Source organism: Jaculus jaculus, chromosome X (assembly GCF_020740685.1).
Source record: "Jaculus jaculus isolate mJacJac1 chromosome X, mJacJac1.mat.Y.cur, whole genome shotgun sequence".
Classification (NCBI taxonomy): Eukaryota; Metazoa; Chordata; class Mammalia; order Rodentia; family Dipodidae; genus Jaculus; species Jaculus jaculus.
This window is the reverse complement of record NC_059125.1, coordinates 153,087,241-153,104,623: the sequence shown is the minus strand read 5'-3', so window position 1 is coordinate 153,104,623 and position 17,383 is coordinate 153,087,241. Positions and strand designations below refer to the sequence as shown.

General features: G+C 41.1%; 1 protein-coding gene across 3 annotated transcripts in view; it reads left to right on the top strand.

The window, feature by feature from the left end:
- The window catches only part of Gab3 (GRB2 associated binding protein 3), an 83,682-nt gene extending 72,747 nt beyond the window's left edge, over window positions 1-10,935 (top strand). For 2 of the 3 annotated variants that reach the window (XM_004672667.3, XM_004672666.3), the window contains exons 9-11: window positions 6,376-6,492; window positions 7,569-7,688; window positions 8,091-10,935. In XM_004672667.3, the coding sequence (XP_004672724.1) occupies window positions 6,376-6,492; window positions 7,569-7,685 (234 nt within the window). In that variant the 3' untranslated portion in view covers window positions 7,686-7,688; window positions 8,091-10,935. The remainder of the gene's footprint in view (window positions 1-6,375; window positions 6,493-7,568; window positions 7,689-8,090) is intronic. The other variant, XM_045141090.1, reaches the window with a different exon arrangement.
- Window positions 10,936-17,383: the final 6,448 nt, after the last annotated feature.

The following is a 17,383-nucleotide window of genomic DNA, read 5'->3' as shown; positions in this document are numbered from 1 at the left end:
ACTGTGACAACTAGTCATCAAGGAGCTGGCTTCCATCTCAATTCCAGCTAAATTTCTCAATGTTGTGTGACGATAGCAGGTAGTGTCTTCAGTTATAGGGTCTTATCATAGTTCTGGTGAGTAATCAAAAGCTTTGGCTATGCCTACATTGTTTTGGTGGCTTTATGGGCCTCTCTGATTAACAGCTCACTGTGAGGGGTGAACCAGTTCTGGCACCGGGATATACCAGCAGCAGCCTATGGTTTTAGGGTAAAGCTTTCTCCACTCCAGTAGCACACTTCTGCCCCAATGGTACCCCCTTTCTCTGTTTCTCTGATTCTCTCTCTCTTTTTGTTTTTGTTTCTCAAGGTTGGGTCTCATTTTAGCCCAGTCTGACCTGGAACTCACTATGTAGTCTCAGGCTGGCCTCGAACTCATGTTGATCCTCCTACCTCTGCCTCCCGAATGCTGGGATTTAGGGCGTGCACCACCACACCCAGCTGTCTCTCTTTCTCTCTCTTTTTAAGAGAGTTATATCTCTTAATTAGTAATGAAAAAGTAGGTTTCTATAGGACTAATTCATGCCATCTTTACTTTCATGTATCTCTCCCCTCCCTCCCTTTTCCTTGTCACGCCCATATCTTTCCCTGCCCTGTATTCTGTCCCTCCACTTAACCTGTCTACTATCCCCTCCTCAAATCCATCTCCACTTCTCCTCTCTTGGAGCTTCATTATAGCTTCATGATCAGTATTACTGATGCTTACTACAACTTATAAACAAATCAAAATATTCCATGTTAGGATTTGCATATGAGGGAGATTATGTGATATTTGTTTTTCAGAGCCTAGGTTACTTCACTTAGTATAATTTTCCCAAGTCTATCCAGTTTTCTGAAAATTTCATATTTCCTTACTGCTGAATAGAACTTCATTGTGTATATGTACTACATGTTCATTATCCATTCATCACTTGATGAGCAACTGAACTGATTTCCATTTCATAGCTATTGTGAATAGAGTAAAAACAAACATGGCTGAACAAGTATCTCTATAGTAAAGAATAGAGTCTTCAGGGCATATGCCCTGGAGTGGTATAGCTGGGACAAATAGTAGATCTACTTTTAGATTTTTGAGAAATTTCCATACTGATTTCCATAGTTGCTGTGTAAGTTTGAACTTCCACCAACAGTGAATGGGTGTTCCTCTTTCGCCACACTCTCACCAGAATTCTATGTCATTTGGTTTTAATAGTAGCCATTCTGACTGAAGTGAGCTGGAATCACAAAGTAGTTTGTTTGTTTGTTTGTTTATTTGAGAGAGGGGGCAGGTAGAGAGAGTAGGAAAGAGAATGGGCACACCAGGGCCTTTAGCCACTGCAAATGAACTTCAGACACATGCCCCACCTTGTATCTGGCTTATGTGGGTATTTGGGGATTAAACCTAGGTCCTTAAGCTTTGTAGGTAAGTGCCTTAATCACTAAGCCATCTTTTCAGCCCAAAAGCAGTTTTTATTTGTATTTCCCTGATGGCTAAAAATGTTGAATACTTTTTTGTTGTTGTTGTTTTGTTTTGTTTTTCAAGGCAGGGTTTCACTGTAGCCCAGGCTGACCTGGAATTCACCATGGAGTCTCAGGGTGGCCTTGAACTCATGGTGATCCTCCTACCTCTGCCTCCTGAGTGCTGGGATTAAAGGTTTATGCCACCCGGCTTGAATACTTTTAAAGATGTTTATTGACCATTTGAATTCTTTCTTTTTTTTCCCTTGGTTTTCCAAGGTAGGGTCTCACTGTAGCCCAGGCTGACCTGGAGTTCACTATGTAATCTCAGGGTGGCCTTGAACTATTGGCAATCTTCCTACGTCTGCCTCCTGAGTGCTGGGATTGAAGGTGTGTGTCACCACGCCCGGCTGTAATTTCTTCCTTTGAGAACTCTGTTTAGTTCTCTCCTCCCCTCCACCTTTTTTTTTTTGGTTTTTCGAGGTAGGGTCTCATTCTGGCTCAGGCTGACCTGGAATTCACTATGTAGTCTCAGGGTGGCCTCAAACTCACGGCAATCCTCCTATCTCTGCCTCCCGAGTGCTGGGATTAAAGGCGTGCGCCACCACGCCCGGCATCTCTCCCCATTTTTTGAGTGCACTGGTTGATTATTTTTATTGCTTAGTTTTTTGAGTTCTTTGTATATTCTAGATATTGTAGTCAGCTTCACGTTGCTGGGATGAACTTCTAAACACACACACAATTTATGGGAGGAGTGGGATTTATTTCAGACTTACAGATCCAGGGGAAGTTACATAATGGTGGAAGGGACTGGCCCCCTTTCGCAGATCCAAGCAGAGAGCAACCACCACCAGCCAACACACACCAAAAGCAACACAAATGGGCAGCAAACAGCAGAGAATGGGCAGCAGACAGCAGGGACCCAGGCAGAGTTCAGACCTCTGGCTAGAAATCAGATCCATCCCCAGTGAGGGCTGGAGGCCAGGATCTGCCCCCAGTGATGCCACCTCCAGTCAGGCAGCTGAGTCTATTTGGGGACATATATTCAAACTACCACAGATGTATAGCTGGCAAAGATTTTCTCCCATTCTGTTGGATGTCTCTTAATTAGCAGTACAGTAGCTTTTTTAATTCCATGAGATTCCAGTGGTTGAGTGTTGGTCTTATTTCTTGGGCTACTGGGTATACTGTGGAGTGTAACCACTGCTGATGACCTACTGCTCTCTACTCTGGGCACAGGTGGGCAGGTTAGTGGGGCCAGAGCCAAGAGGGCTTAATCTCTATGTCCCATGGTTATGGGACATCAGTCTACATGCATGACTGATTTGGACATAGGGGAGCACTTACTTTGGTCCTGAGTGGCCTGTTCTGCCTTTGTCAGTCAGGGTGGGAACATATGAGTGTCTCTCTTAAGCAACTTTTGAAGATCAAATATCCTTAGCTAGGCGTGGTGGCACATGCCTTTAATCCCAGCACTTGGGAGGCAAGGGTAGGAGGATCGCTGTGGGTTTGAGGCCACCCTGAGACTATCTATTGAATTCCAGGTCAGCCTGAGCTAGAGTGAGACCCTACCTCGAAAAACAAAAATAAAATAACATAAAATCAAATCCTTCTTAAGGACATCCTTCACTCTCATATGGCATTCAGTTATTAGCAGTCACCTTCAATCATTCCTTTCCCACCTACAAAGTTTGTGATACTCATTCAGTGTCCACCAAGGTTTGCACCTGAAAACCATTGTAATGATCTGTGTCACAACAGTCACATTACTTTTACATTTGGCCCACTCTATACTAAGGTAAGGCAGGCAGAGAGACAGTTTACACAGTGGTGTCTTCCTACTTACATAGGAAAATTATCTGCTTAGATTTAAGATTTTTGGCATGATGTTAATGGTTAATAAACTAAATCTCTCATTTTCCTGGAAGAGAACATATTGCAAAACCACCTCAGACTTGATTGTTCTGGCTAAGGCTATATTGAATGAATTGAGAGAGTGGATTATCTAACCTCATTCCTGAGTTTAGAAAAAAAAAATGTCTTTATTTCTTCCCCATTTATAATAATGTTTGCTGTAGGTTTGTTTGCTGAAATAAGCCAGATTCAGAAAGACAAATATCACATGTTTTTTTTCATATGTGGAATCTAGGAGGAAACAAAATAAGCAGGGTATGAAACTAAACTAGGAAATTCTAGGGATATGAACGAGGGTTGGGCAACTGCCCTCCATGTTCAGAATCTGGGGTTCCCAGACCCTTCCCAGTTGCTTCAGTGCCTTACCAGGTCCAGGGTGGTTGTGTTGCCCTGCCCCGTTTCCTAGCATGGGAGACTATACAGAGCCACCAGTTTATCTTACTTATTGTACAAAGTAAGGGGTTTTATTACGATACTTGCATGCATTTATATAAGGTACTTTGACCAAACCATCTCCTCTATTACTCTTTCTTATTGGTTCTACCTATACCCACCTTTTTATTTATTTGTGTGGGGAGGTGTGTGTGAGAGAGAATGAGAGAGGTGGGGGGGGGGCATCCAGCTACTGCAAACAAACTCCAGATGCATACACCACTTTATGCATACACCACTTTATGCATCTGGCTTACGTGGGTCCTGGGGAATTGATCCTGGGCCCTTTGGCTTTGCTGGAAAGCACTTACCCACTAAGTCATCTCTCCAGCCCCCTGTCTCCACTTTATATATATATATATATATATATATATATATATATATATATATATATATATATATTTTATTTTTTTTTAAATTTTTTATTTATTTATTTGAGAGCGACAGACACAGAGAGAAAGACAGATAGAGGGAGAGAGAGAGGATGGGCGCGCCAGGGCTTCCAGCCTCTGCAAACGAACTCCAGACTCGTGCGCCCCCTTGTGCATCTGGCTAACGTGGGACCTGGGGAACCGAGCCTTGAACCGGGGTCCTTAGGCTTCACAGGCAAGCGCTTAACCACTAAGCCATCTCTCCAGCCCCACTTTTTGACACTATACTAAAACAAGCTGAACAAATGTGCCTCATGGATATGAGAACAGTGTTGAGCCCTTTCCCTGTTCTCTCCTTTCCAAGTCTGATTGACAACCAGGCTTTTACAGTTAACTCCAGAGGTTGGAAGATGCTTCTCTGGGCTAGTTAAGCAGCCTAAGAGGTGAGACATAAGAAGACTCAAGAAACCAGCCATCAGGATGTCCTGCAGTAAGCTCTAGGGCTGAGCACTATCATCCATGTTAGCAAAGCTTTGCATTAGCTTTTTTAAAAATGTATTTTGGGCTGGAGAGATGGCTTAGCGGTTAAGCGCTTGCCTGTGAAGCCTAAGGACCCCGGTTCGAGGCTCGGTTCCCCAGGTCCCACGTTAGCCAGATGCACAAGGGGGCGCACGTGTCTGGAGTTCGTTTGCAGAGGCTGGAAGCCCTGGCGCGCCCATTCTCTCTCTCTCCCTCTATCTGTCTTTCTCTCTGTGTCTGTCGCTCTCAAATAAATAAATAAAAAAATTTTAAAAAAATGTATTTTGAGAGAGAGAAAGAGAGAGAGGGGCATGCCAGAGCCTTCAGCTGCTGCGACAGAACTCCAGATGTTTGCGCCCCCTTGTGGAGCATGTGCAACATTACATGTTTGCATCACTGCATCTGACTACATGGGACCTCAAGATTCAAACATGAGCTCTTAGGCTTCGCAAGCAAGTGCCTTAACTGCTAAGCCATCTCTCTAGCCCTATTAACTTTTTGACCTTAAAAAATTTAAATATGAGTGGCAATTATTGATTTTCTCTGACATTTCAAGAAAGCTCTAGCATGAAAAGTAGAGATCAAAACAAATAGTAGGAAATAAAAACTATGTTAGAAAAATACCTTTTAAAAACTGTATTATTACCAGTATTTTCAAAGATAATATATTCAAACAATAAGCAAGGATCAAAAGAGTATAAACATATTAAAGGAGAAAATAATACTATCTCACCAGATATTTAAGAATAAAGCTGACAAAAATCATCAAAAGTGTTATAGAGAACAATATTTAAATTGTGCTCAGAGACTTTTAAGGGGACTTAAATGGAAAAGTAAGCCATTCCCTGAATAGAAAGATACAAACATTAAAGGCAGTTGTTATCTTACCAAATGTTTTTTAATTTTAATCTTACCAAGTGGTTTTTAATTGTTAAAATATTTTTAAATTTATTTATCTGTAAGCAGACAAGGCTATATTACTGAAGAAAAGATTGTTTACCACATGGAGTAAAAACAACAACAAATGAACAAGTTGAAGCCAGGTGCAGTGGTACAGGCCTATAGTTCCAACACTTGGAAGAATAAGGCAGGTAGCTGAAGAGTTTGAGGCAAGTCTGGGCTATATAGAACTAAAATGAAGACATTCTCCAATGAAACAAAAAAGAAAAATAGGAAATTCACAGAAAAGAAAATAATGAAGGGCTCTTGAACATATGAGAAAGTACCCAAGCTAGTTAATAATCAGGAGAATGAAAAAACCAAATCACAATAAGATAGCAATTCATCCATCTCATGTCAGAAAAAAGGACTGCAAATACCAGTAATGGCCTGTGTGGGAAGCAGCTAGGGGCATTTGCATTACCTTCCATTAGTCTAATTAACCTCGAGAGTTAGTCCTTAAAGTATCATGGGCCTGTCATATCCATAAATTGAATTCTTATGTAATGGAATTTTGGCAAGCCACGGTTTCATAGTGAGGGCTGCACTTGCTGAATTGTGTTTGTAGTCAGCTTTCACTCAAATGTGCAGGGAGGTCTGCTCAGGTCTCATCGTACCACCCTTATGATCTGATGGCAGCTGCTTAGATGAAGCCAAAGCTTGGCCACTTTCCTCGGAGAAGCCTGGATATATATCACTAACCTAAGGCTTGTGATGTTTCCCAGGAGGAGTACAGAGCAGTCAATTCCCTGAGCAGTGGTGCTCTTACCTGGACAAAGAAATTCAGCCTGGATTATTTAGCCCTGGACTTCAATTCAGCATCACCAGCCCCTGTACAGCAGGTAGGAAGGACTTTATGTCTAACCTTCCCAAGTGATTCCATCTCTGCCTAGACTTTTCTAATTACCAAACCATATGTGTTCTCTTAAAGAAGTCTTAGAAATATAGACGTGTAATGAAAAATATTCACAATTAATCCTAATTCTGCCACCAGAAGGAAGGAAATAAATTCCCCCCTAGAGTATTTTATTTAGACCCTAAAAGTTACAAGAAAATCCTAAGATTTCAATTTCAGTGGGGCAGACAAGCTCTCTAAACATAGGAAAGGCCCTATGGGAACAAGTAACAGCCTAGACGGTATAGACATTAGGGAATCTGAAAGAAGCTATAAGTGGAAGTATAAATCTTCAATAAAGGCCCTTGAGTACAGTTTCAGGTTCTTTGGGTAGTATTCCAATCTGTGGAGATCAAAAATAATAGCACCTATATCAAGGACTATTGTGAAGATTGAATGACTACCTGTCAGTGATCCCTGCCATTAAATGATGTCACTCACTTCTCAGTGTAAGTCATGGAAAGAATGAATGGAAAGTGAGCAAGGGATGGTCATGATCCACACTGTATAACAATGTAATATTTGGTGAAAAATCAACTAATTGACCAGAATGCACAATATGATTCTGTTTGTTTCTTTACGTGCCCATACCTTGGACACAGGTAGTCAAGAAAAGCTGGTGAGGAAGGTGGGAGCAACAAATACGAAAGACATGCTACTCAGTTTGAGTATGCTTGGTACTCAAAACAGACAATTTCAGCCAGTTAATTGTTACAAAGGCCAAAGCCTTTGGCTATGGTCATCTTCTCCCCAGGGCTCTTGGCAGAGGAAAAGGAGAGATTACAGTTATCCCACATTGCTTCTTTTCTCTTTAGGACTGGCATGTGTCATTTTTACTTGCATTCTTTTGGTGTAAGCATGTCAGATGACGAAAGTGATGTTAACAAATGGCATAGTATACATTTTATGCAGTGAATAAAGGGAAACAACTATTGAACAATATAATCTGCCAAAGAAGGATAAACATTTTCCTGATTTTTAAAATTAAGATTTAATGTATGCGCTTTTGTTTTCCCCCTTTAGAAACTTCTACTTTCAGAAGAGCAAAGAGTAGATTATGTCCAAGTGGATGAGCAGAAGACACAAGCTCTCCAGAGTACCAAGCAGGAATGGACGGATGAGAGACAATCCAAAGTGTGAGAGGTGTGGGCTTGGGCCAAGTATGAAGCAGGAAAGCTTGAGAATAGGTTTGCAGTTTTTCCATTAAAAACACACCAGTGATTAATACAGGTCAAAACTTAGAGTGAATGTGTAGTTTGGGGAGTCTTGGCAAAACCTTCAGGAGAGAGGACCTGTTTATGTATTGAGTAAAGAGAAGAAGGGACCAGTTTCCTTCCAGAGGGGCCTCTGAGAAGGAATCCAGCCCCCAACCCCAGAGCCTGTGGCAGAAGTTAATTTCTCCAGCCTTCAGGGATGCTTGTTATATTCCCTAGTTATAGAAGAGATTGAGGGTGACACAGCCACAGACAGGCTAGGAACAGCAATAACAAAAAACCTTTGTATAACGTTTTTTCCAACTATTCTGTTAATTTCTCAAATTTCCAGGCGTGGTGGTGCATGCCTTTAATCCCAGGACTCAGGAGGCAGAGGTAGGAGGATCACTGTGGGTTCGAGGCCAGCCTTGGACTACAGAGTGAGTTCCAGGACAACCTGGGCTAGAGTGAGACCCTACCCTGCAAAGACAACAACGACAACAAAAATTTCTCAAATGAAGTATTTGGAGCAAAAAATTAGAACTGGTATCAATACCAACAGGATGACATAATTTGCCTTCAATACCTGAAATTCCATCCTGTCCCATGTACTTTGATCAGAATCATAAATTATCATAGCAGAAGGGTCTTAGGGACCATCTTGTCACAACCCTTGAAGACACAGTTGAGGAGATCAAGACCAGATGTGGTAGCAGACACATTAGTATTCCTCGAAAGATTTCATCAGGTCAATAACTTCTGTTCCCAAAGAGATACACTTCAAGTGATCGGCAGAGCAGATCTAGACATTGTGTCTTCCATGATATTACAGTTGGCCTTTTCCCAGAATACTTTTGTGGACACTATTTATCTCTACTCCAAAAAGACCTCAGAAGCAAGGCATGGCAGAGCCTGTTGCTCCTACTTTGAAGAAAAGAAAATTGAGAACGAGAAGAGACACCCTGTGTTCATGGTCCCTCACAGAGTTGATATACAGTGTCAAAGTTGTCCAGGCTACCAATTGCAAGCATATTCCACTATTATACTACCTCTGAGGGTTTTGACAAAATCCATCAATTGGGTCAATCTTGGACATCTGTAGGAGACAACTACAGATATGAGATGAGCCATCACCCCCTGTTCCTTTCATAGGGATCTGAGCAGGTGCTTTTGATACTTGAAAGATATGCATTTCCAGTGAGGGCTCTGCACAATGTTTAACTGGAACTCTAACATCATTAGTTATGATCAGAAATACCTCCTGGTGGCCAGTTTGAAATCCATTCTGGACCACATTGTCTCCTATGCAATCAATGTTTTTTCTCTGTTTATGAGCTGGATAATGCTGTCAGAGAATTTTTTTAGCACCTCAGGAAAGACATAAGTTGTGGCTGTTTCTCTTATGATGGATTCAAACATTTAAGGGATAGAAATGACCAGAAAAAAAAATCTAACAATTAGTTTTACTTCTAGGCTTCCTGGCCTGTTTTATCCTTCTGCTTAAGAAATGACTAGGTCCTGAGAGTGAAAATTCTCCTGCTTCATAATGGACACATTGTAACGTCTTATGCATTTGGGGGTCCAGAAGACCCAAAATGAAGGTACCAGTTGAGAATGAAGTTTATATAATTCCCTTTCTTCCCTTTCAAATCACCTATAGCTAGAAGATATAACTAAACAGCTGAGAAAGAAACAGATCCTGCTCTACCATTCCAACCTGCACTTTGTCTTATCTATGAGGAGGAACCAAACAGGCATACAGCTCCATGACAATCAGTATAGCCAGGACAACTATGGGTTTTCCATAGGTTTCAGCATTTCACATTGTCCAAAAGGCAAATAAATGCCCGAATCTTATTTTTATTACACCATATAAGAAGCCACTTTGATTTTCAAAAGAGCAGGTTCTGGTTGCATCATTTTCTTCATGTAGAAAACTACTTTAAACTGAGTTCAAGGTCCTGAGTACACTTGGACAGAGCATGTACCTCCTGGCCAGTTCCATGTCATAGCCCACAGTCCAGAGCCTCAAGAAGTTGCATTCTTCCCCACACAGCTGACAAAGTGTTACAGTATCTCAGGCAAGAACCCTGAGATGCAGACTTCTAGTTCCCATAGATGAGAGCTTTTCCATGTGTGGGACACTTGTGTTTGGAACCTTGATTACCTGGCAAAGGTTGGTGCAGGAAATTTACAATCCCAAGAGTCAAGAACCACACAAGATTGAAGATAGAGAGACGATAGCGAAGTTATCAGTGGTAAATTCCACTCAACTGATGAAAAGGAGAAATCTCTTTTCTACATTCCCACCAATGTATTTGCAGAATGAAGCTCATGAATAGCATGACCTGTGGTGTGAATAATTTTAAATAGGAGTGCTCTAAGTAGGCACTCTTCATGTTGAAGGTATGGAAGGCTATAGGGCTCAAAATTATTATCTTGCAAGATGACATCATTCTCAATTTCAAAGGCACAGACAATTATGTTCTTATTTGATAAATTTGCTAAAGGATGACTATGGCTACATAAGGGCACAATGATTCAGTGAAACAAAGTACAAGTTATTTTTGAACTGACAACAACATATGTTCCTGAGAAAGGTATTATTAAACAAAAATGGTACCGGCCAATTATTATTTTCTGGTGGAGACAATCAGTGTATATGTTAGAAAAGGCTCTGCTTCTAACCAAGGGCCTCATGTTTGCTACACAAGTGCACGTGGCATATCTGTACACTGTGCAATGAACACCTTTCCTGAAAGGTTCGGGAACCAACGTAACAGGACAATGTTGTAATTAATCCCACATTGTTTTCTATAGCTCCTTTCTGTTTCATTCCCAGTACAGGATCAGAGTAGAAGGGCCTCAAGCCTGAAAGTTGGGGAAGCCACAAACCTAGGCAAAGGTGAGGAGTTGCGCTTTCCTTGGGGTGTAAGGAGACCTGAGGCCCAGCTCACAGCCTAAGCCACTCAGCTGGAGCTGCTTCTCTGTGGAGCAAGGATCAGGTGAATCATCTTGATCTGGGAGTCTTGAGTCCAAGCTGAAGGCTCCACCCAGGCCTGCCTTCCCCCTCTCAATGATCTCCTTAGTCTCTGCTCTTACCATCTCTGTACCTACAATCAAACTGAGTTTTCAAATTTATTTTGCTTTTATTGTTTCATTTCTAGCATTAATAAAAGTATTATAAGGAAAATATATGACTTACATTCTCTATTTTTTGTCTGATGACATCTGATATACATAAGGAACATGTTTGGAAAGCTGAGTATTTGAAAGTAGGCCTCATTATCATTTTCACATATAATAAATTTAACTGGATGCATGTACAATGAATTCCTCATGTTATTTTGGTGCAAGCAGTTGAGCAGATGGCTGTTATAACCAAATCACATCCTGGTATTTTTTTTTCTTTGACAAAACCCAGCTTCAGTAATTGGCAATCAACTGTCCTACCTGACACTGTGTAATGACAGACACAACCTTTGTCATTACTTACATGAAAAAGTAAGAGCCCTAGGCTTGCCTCTACCAACCAGGGGGTCTTTGTTTTGCCACCTTACCATTGCAGTGGCTCCCAGCAGCCCTGGGTGCTAGGTCAGTAGTCTCTCTAGGCCACAAAGCAAAGCACAAACAATCAAAGCAGGACAGGGGTTAGACTTGGGTTTGGAGGAAACAGGCTATAAATAGAAGACAGGTCCAGAGACCCTAGTGCTGAGGAAAAGGACAAGAAACCACATTAAATTCCTCTCCACTGGTGCAATATGAGGCTGCCTGCAGGTGCACTTTCATGATTTACATGTTCCAGACCACAGAATAGCAGGTTATCCCACATGGCTGACCTGAGGAACAGGGGCCTCAAAACATAAACCAAGGGGCCTTTGAACCCTGTCCCTTAATCTTCTGTCCTCTTTCTCACCTCAAGTTTCTATCTTTGTGTTTAACCTTTATTTCCTTTGATGCATTTATTTCTTTTTAAAAATTAATTAATTATTTTTATTAACAACTTCCATGATTGCAAACAATATCCCATGGTAATGCCCTCCCTCCTTCCACTTTCCTCTTTGAAACTCCATTCTCCATCTTATCCCCTCCCCCTCTCAATCAGTCTCTTTTATTTTGATGTCATCATCTTTTCCTGTTATTATGATGGTCTTGTGTAGGTAGTGTCAGGCACTGTGAGGTCATGGATATCCAGCCCATTTTGTGTCTGGAGGAGCACGTTGTAAGGAGTCCTACCCTTCCTTTGGCTCTTACATTATTTCCACCACCTCTTCTGCAATGGACCCTGAGCCTTGGAAGGTGTGAGAGAGATGTTGCAGTGCCGAGTATTCCTTTGTCTCTTCTTCCCAGCACCATGATGCCTTCTGAGTCATCCCAAGGTCACTGCCATCTGAAAAGAGAAGGTTCACTACCAAAAGTGAGAGTAGCATTAATATATGGGTATGACCATTAAGAGAAGTGCTTACTGGTCAGTTTGATGAGCATAGTATATACATTTAGCCAGACAACAGCAGATGTTACACCCCTAAGGCTCATGACTACCCCTGTTTTAAGTTTTCAGTATTGTGGATGTATTCCCTCCCGTGGAGCGGGCCTCCAGTCCAATTAGAGGACAGTTGGTTTCCACCATGACGGATGTGCCACTATTGCACCCATTGGCTCATTTGGCCTGGCTGGCTAAATATAAGGCTTGCAGTATCCACTGTTGAGTATCTTCACTGGTGATTTCTCTCTCCCATTGAACTGCATGCAAAATGGCTTCTTCCTGCTTTCTGTCTGGTCTACATGGAGGAGGTTATCTCAGTTCCAGCAGGATTTCTCAATGTCCTTGCAGCCCAAGTATGTGGAGTTTTCAGCAATAAGGTCTTACCATTTATTCCTGGTGGGAAACCAAGGGCCTCGGCAATGGCCTATAATGTTTTAGGGGCATCATGGACCTCCCTGGCCAACAACTCACTGGAAGGTATCCCATCCCTGGCACTGAAAATTTTGTAGTAACAATCTGTGGCTCCTGAGTGTTCCATTGTCCAAAAAAGTAGGTTTCCATATGACTTATTTGTATCCTTTAGATTTTGATTAGCCCTCCCTCCACCTTTCCTTTACTCAATCACTTCCCCTGACCTCACTTGGGCCTTTTCACTCCCATTAATCTATTCTTCTACTTACATATATACAATACCATCCTATTAAATAGCCCCCCCACTTCCTTTCTCTACCCTTTATATCTCTTTTCTAGCTTACTGGCCTTTGCTACTGAATTTTCTTCCTACTCACAGAATTCCAATCATCTGTAGCTAGGATCCACATATGAGAGAGAACATGTGACATTTGGCTTTCTGGGCCTGGGTTACTTCACTTCGTTTAATCCTTTCCAAATTCATCCATTTTCCTGAAAATTTCATAACTTCAGTTTTCTTTACCACTGAGTAGTACTCCATTGTATAAATGTGTCATATCTTCACTATCCACTCATCAGTTGAGGGACATCTAGGCTGGTTCCATTTCCCAACTATTGTGAATAGAGCGGCAATAAACTTGGTTGAGCAAGTATCTCTAAGGTAGTGAGACGAATCTTTAGGATATATGCCTAGGAGTGCTATAGCTGAATCATATGGTGGATCTATTTTTAGCTGTCTCAGTAACCTCCACACTGATTTCCACAATGGCTGGAGCAGATTGCATTCCCACCAATAGTGTAGAAGGGTTTGTCTTTTTCTGCATCCTCGCCAGTATTCATGGTCATTTGTTTTCATGATGGTAGCCAATCTGACAGGAGTGAGATGGAATCTCAAAGTAGTTTTAATCTGCATTTCCCTGATGACTAGGGATATAGGACATATTTTAGATGCTTATATGCCATCTGTATTTCTTTTGGGAACTCTATTTAGTTCCATAGCCCACTTTTAATTGGGTTGTTTGATTTCTTATTTAATTTTTTGAGTTCTTTGTCTGTTTTTATAGGTTTACTTTTAATTTTATGAAATTGAAAATGTGGTACTGGGGCAAAGTGGATCCTATGGGATAGAATGCAGAACCCAGATTGAGAAAGGCACTTCCTGAATGACAGAGTGGGTGCTGGAGAGTCACTGGGATAAGACAGCTGTTCCAGTGTGGGGAGCCCTGCTATTGGATGGAGATCCAGGTGGACATAATGAAACTTACCCACTCTGCTGCCACACACCAACACCAATTCCAGGTGAATCGGCAGGGAAAAGGCAGGATATAAAACTACACATTCCCTCTGTTTTGTCAGACCTATTTTGCTTCTTTCTCGTCCCCACTCTTGTCTCATGTTTTTTTAAATTGTTTCTTTCATCAGCTTTAACTTTTGTTTGCTTTCATGTGAAACAACACAAACAGTATTGTGTTGAAATTTCTATTTTAATGTTTGTCTTTATATTTCAAAGAATTTCAATTATTTTGTTCTAAATGTGGAGATTTTTGAATCACTTCCATGCTCTGGTGACAGAAGTCAGAATAGTGTGCAGTTATATTTGGGACAATATTATTGATTGGAAGAGACGTAAAAGAACTTTGTGGAAATATTCTGATTGTTAATCTGGATAGCAATTACATAGGTGTATACACATACAAAATTTATCATTCTATAAATTTGGTATTTGTAAGTTCATTGCATGTAAATTATATCTCAACAAACCAGTTACCATGAGGGGAAAAAGACTCCAGGGGCATTAGGAAGTTAACACAAGAAATATGAGTAAGGCTGCAGAGATTGCTTAGTGGTTAAAGGTGCTTGCCTGCAAAGCCAAAGGTCTCAAGTTCGATTCCCCTGTACCCACATAAAGCCAGATGAAGAACATGGCAGATGCATTTGGAGTTCATTTGCAGTGGCTAGAGGCCCTGGCCTGCCCATTCTCTCTGCCTCTCTTCTATCTCTCACTGTTTGTAAATAAATAAATAAATAAATTAAAATATATGAATATAAAAATTATTAGAATAGGACGAAGAAAATGGCTTAGCATTTAAGAGCATATACTGCTTTAAGCATGAGGGTCTCTCTGGCCAGAGATCACCAAGTTTAATTATCCAGAACCCACATAAAAAGTTGTGTATGGTTATACATGTCCATTATCTTAGTTGGTGGGGGAAAGGGTTGGAGACTGGAGAATCGCTGGGGTTCACTGAGGAATAGCCACTCAAGATTGGGGGAGAGACTCTGTCTCAAGGAAATAGATCTACTTTTGGCTGAAATGGGACATAGAAGTGTTTAGAGTGTCCAAGATTAGATTACCTCAGGGCCAATGAGAATGGATTGATTGTAGATGACAGGAGATAAAATTAAGATGGCAGTTAGGCACACAATATCCCTGGGATTTTCCTCTAGACTCCCCACTATTTGTGATGTCTATCAAAAATATATGTACTTACAGAAGTCATGTAAGTTTTAGGGTCCCTGGATCCAGGTTTAGATAACCTCTGTTAATGACCTTTAGAGAAGTTCCAGAGCCAGAGATATGATTCAGGTCCCATTCCTCTCAAAAGTAACTAGTCTTGAAGTTCCAGTTCTTGGTTTTATAAACTGATGATTATGATATAAGGCCCCAGACCTAGTTTCCTCTAAAGTTGGTAATATCTGACTAGCTATCCAATAATCTTCTCTTGAGAGTCGAGACCCTAAAATTAAAATTATTTAGGGGTTGTTTTTAGTTTATCTGGCTACTTTTGGCTGAAATGGGACATAGAAATGTTTAGAGTGTCCAAGATAATATAGAGTTAGATTACCTCAGGGCCATTGAGAATGGATTGATTGTGGATGACAGGAGATAAAATGAAGATGGCAGGCACACAATGTCTGAAGACTAATATAATCACTACTAAGATTATAATAGCTATAAATCATTTCCACCATGAAAATCCAGAGATCCAATTTCAAAGATATTTGCCAAAGGGAATTGTGGTATCTGGCATGGTTTGTATTTGATTTTTGTAGACCTGTAAAGTAGATGAGGCATGAGTGTAATTAATTATCAGTCATATATTGCACCATTTAACCTTGATCATAGCACAAGTGCTGCTCTCAGTGGCCATGAGGATATCTAAAATCATTCAGTGTCATATCTTTTTTATCATCTGTACTTCAAAATCTAGAAGAGAAATTCCAATGAAGAGGGGGTTAGAAAAAATGTAAGAGCTGGAGGATGTGGAGAAGTGCTGTGGAACATTGTCTTCTGGATATGGCATGGCCATGTCACTCATGAACACACCAGCTGTAGTTTCCTGCACAAGATTGGGCCTGTCCTGTCACTGTTGCATCATGGGTACGGGAGGGAATCATGAGGTGCCAACCTATCCTTACCGAGCTGGGGTGGGGGATCATTTTCTTCAATGGTATAGCCACTGCTGAGTTGCCAGTGCTCCAACAAATAATGTCCCACCTATGGCCATGCAAGAAACCCCAAATAAACTCAGTGGGTCACCCAAAAAGATATGACAATGAAGTCGAAGTGGTTGGGAAGAGGAAGGAGATTGGGGGGAGTTGAGGAAATAAGATAGGGTTATAGAGGGTGACAGAGAACTAACTATACATGTATGAAAATAACATAATCAAACCCACAATTATGTGTAATTTATTTATTTTTTTTGGGGGGTTTTCGAGGTAGGGTCTCACTGGCCCAGGCTGACCTTGATTTAACTTTGCAGTCTCAGGGTGGCCTCGAACTCACGGTGATCCTCCTACCTCTGCCTCCTGAGTGCTGGGATTAAAGGCATGCGCCACCATGCCTGGCTTTTATGTATAATTTATATATGCTAATTCATTTCAAAACTAGGAGATGGGGGCAGCATGGTGGAGTATTCTTGTAATCCTAGTTCTTGGGAGGTTGAGGCAGGAGGATCTCAAGTACAAGGCCAACCTGGTCTATGTGTGTGTGTGTGTGTGTGTGTGTGTGTATGTGTATGTAGCCTGAATTAACTCATCTTTTAGCTAGCAGTGCCCCACCAAATCCCAAAATCAACATAGCAAATGAATGCTTCTCTCATAACTAATGTCACTGTCATGGGAAAATTTATTCAGGTGAACATATCAGAGATACCTGCTTTCCCACACAACTCTTTCTTCAATTACCGTTGACGTTATACAAGACCAAGAAATTAACATTGTTTACAGTAATCTGAAAACAAACAAAAGGTTATTAGCTTAAAAAATCAGGTGATTTCTCTGGGCTGTGTCATTAAAAGCCTTCTTAGTGTGCTGAGGTTTCAGGATGTCAAATAATGTCTAGTCTTATACAAAAATGGAAGCTATGTGGTCATATCAATGGAAAATTCTTTGGATCCAGTTATAACACAGGCAGCTCATTCAGAGTCATGTATAGTTTTGTCACTCTTGAATCCATTGATAGCCTAACATAGATCTTTCCGTCCTTCCTAGTGTTAACCAAGGCCAAAGGTTAGTGTCATGGAGCCACTGGGTACCATTAGGGGCTGCTTGATATACTTTTGGCTTCATGACCTACTCAACAGCAAACCATTCTGATGAATTAAGGACAATAATAGGATATATTGAATATCACTGGGATATCTTGAATAAGTTTGGCTTTGTTGCTCCGAGATGGGGGCCATCTGACTTAAATAGCCTTTTACTGGAGTCATCCACATATACTTATCCCAGTTTTGAAAATATCC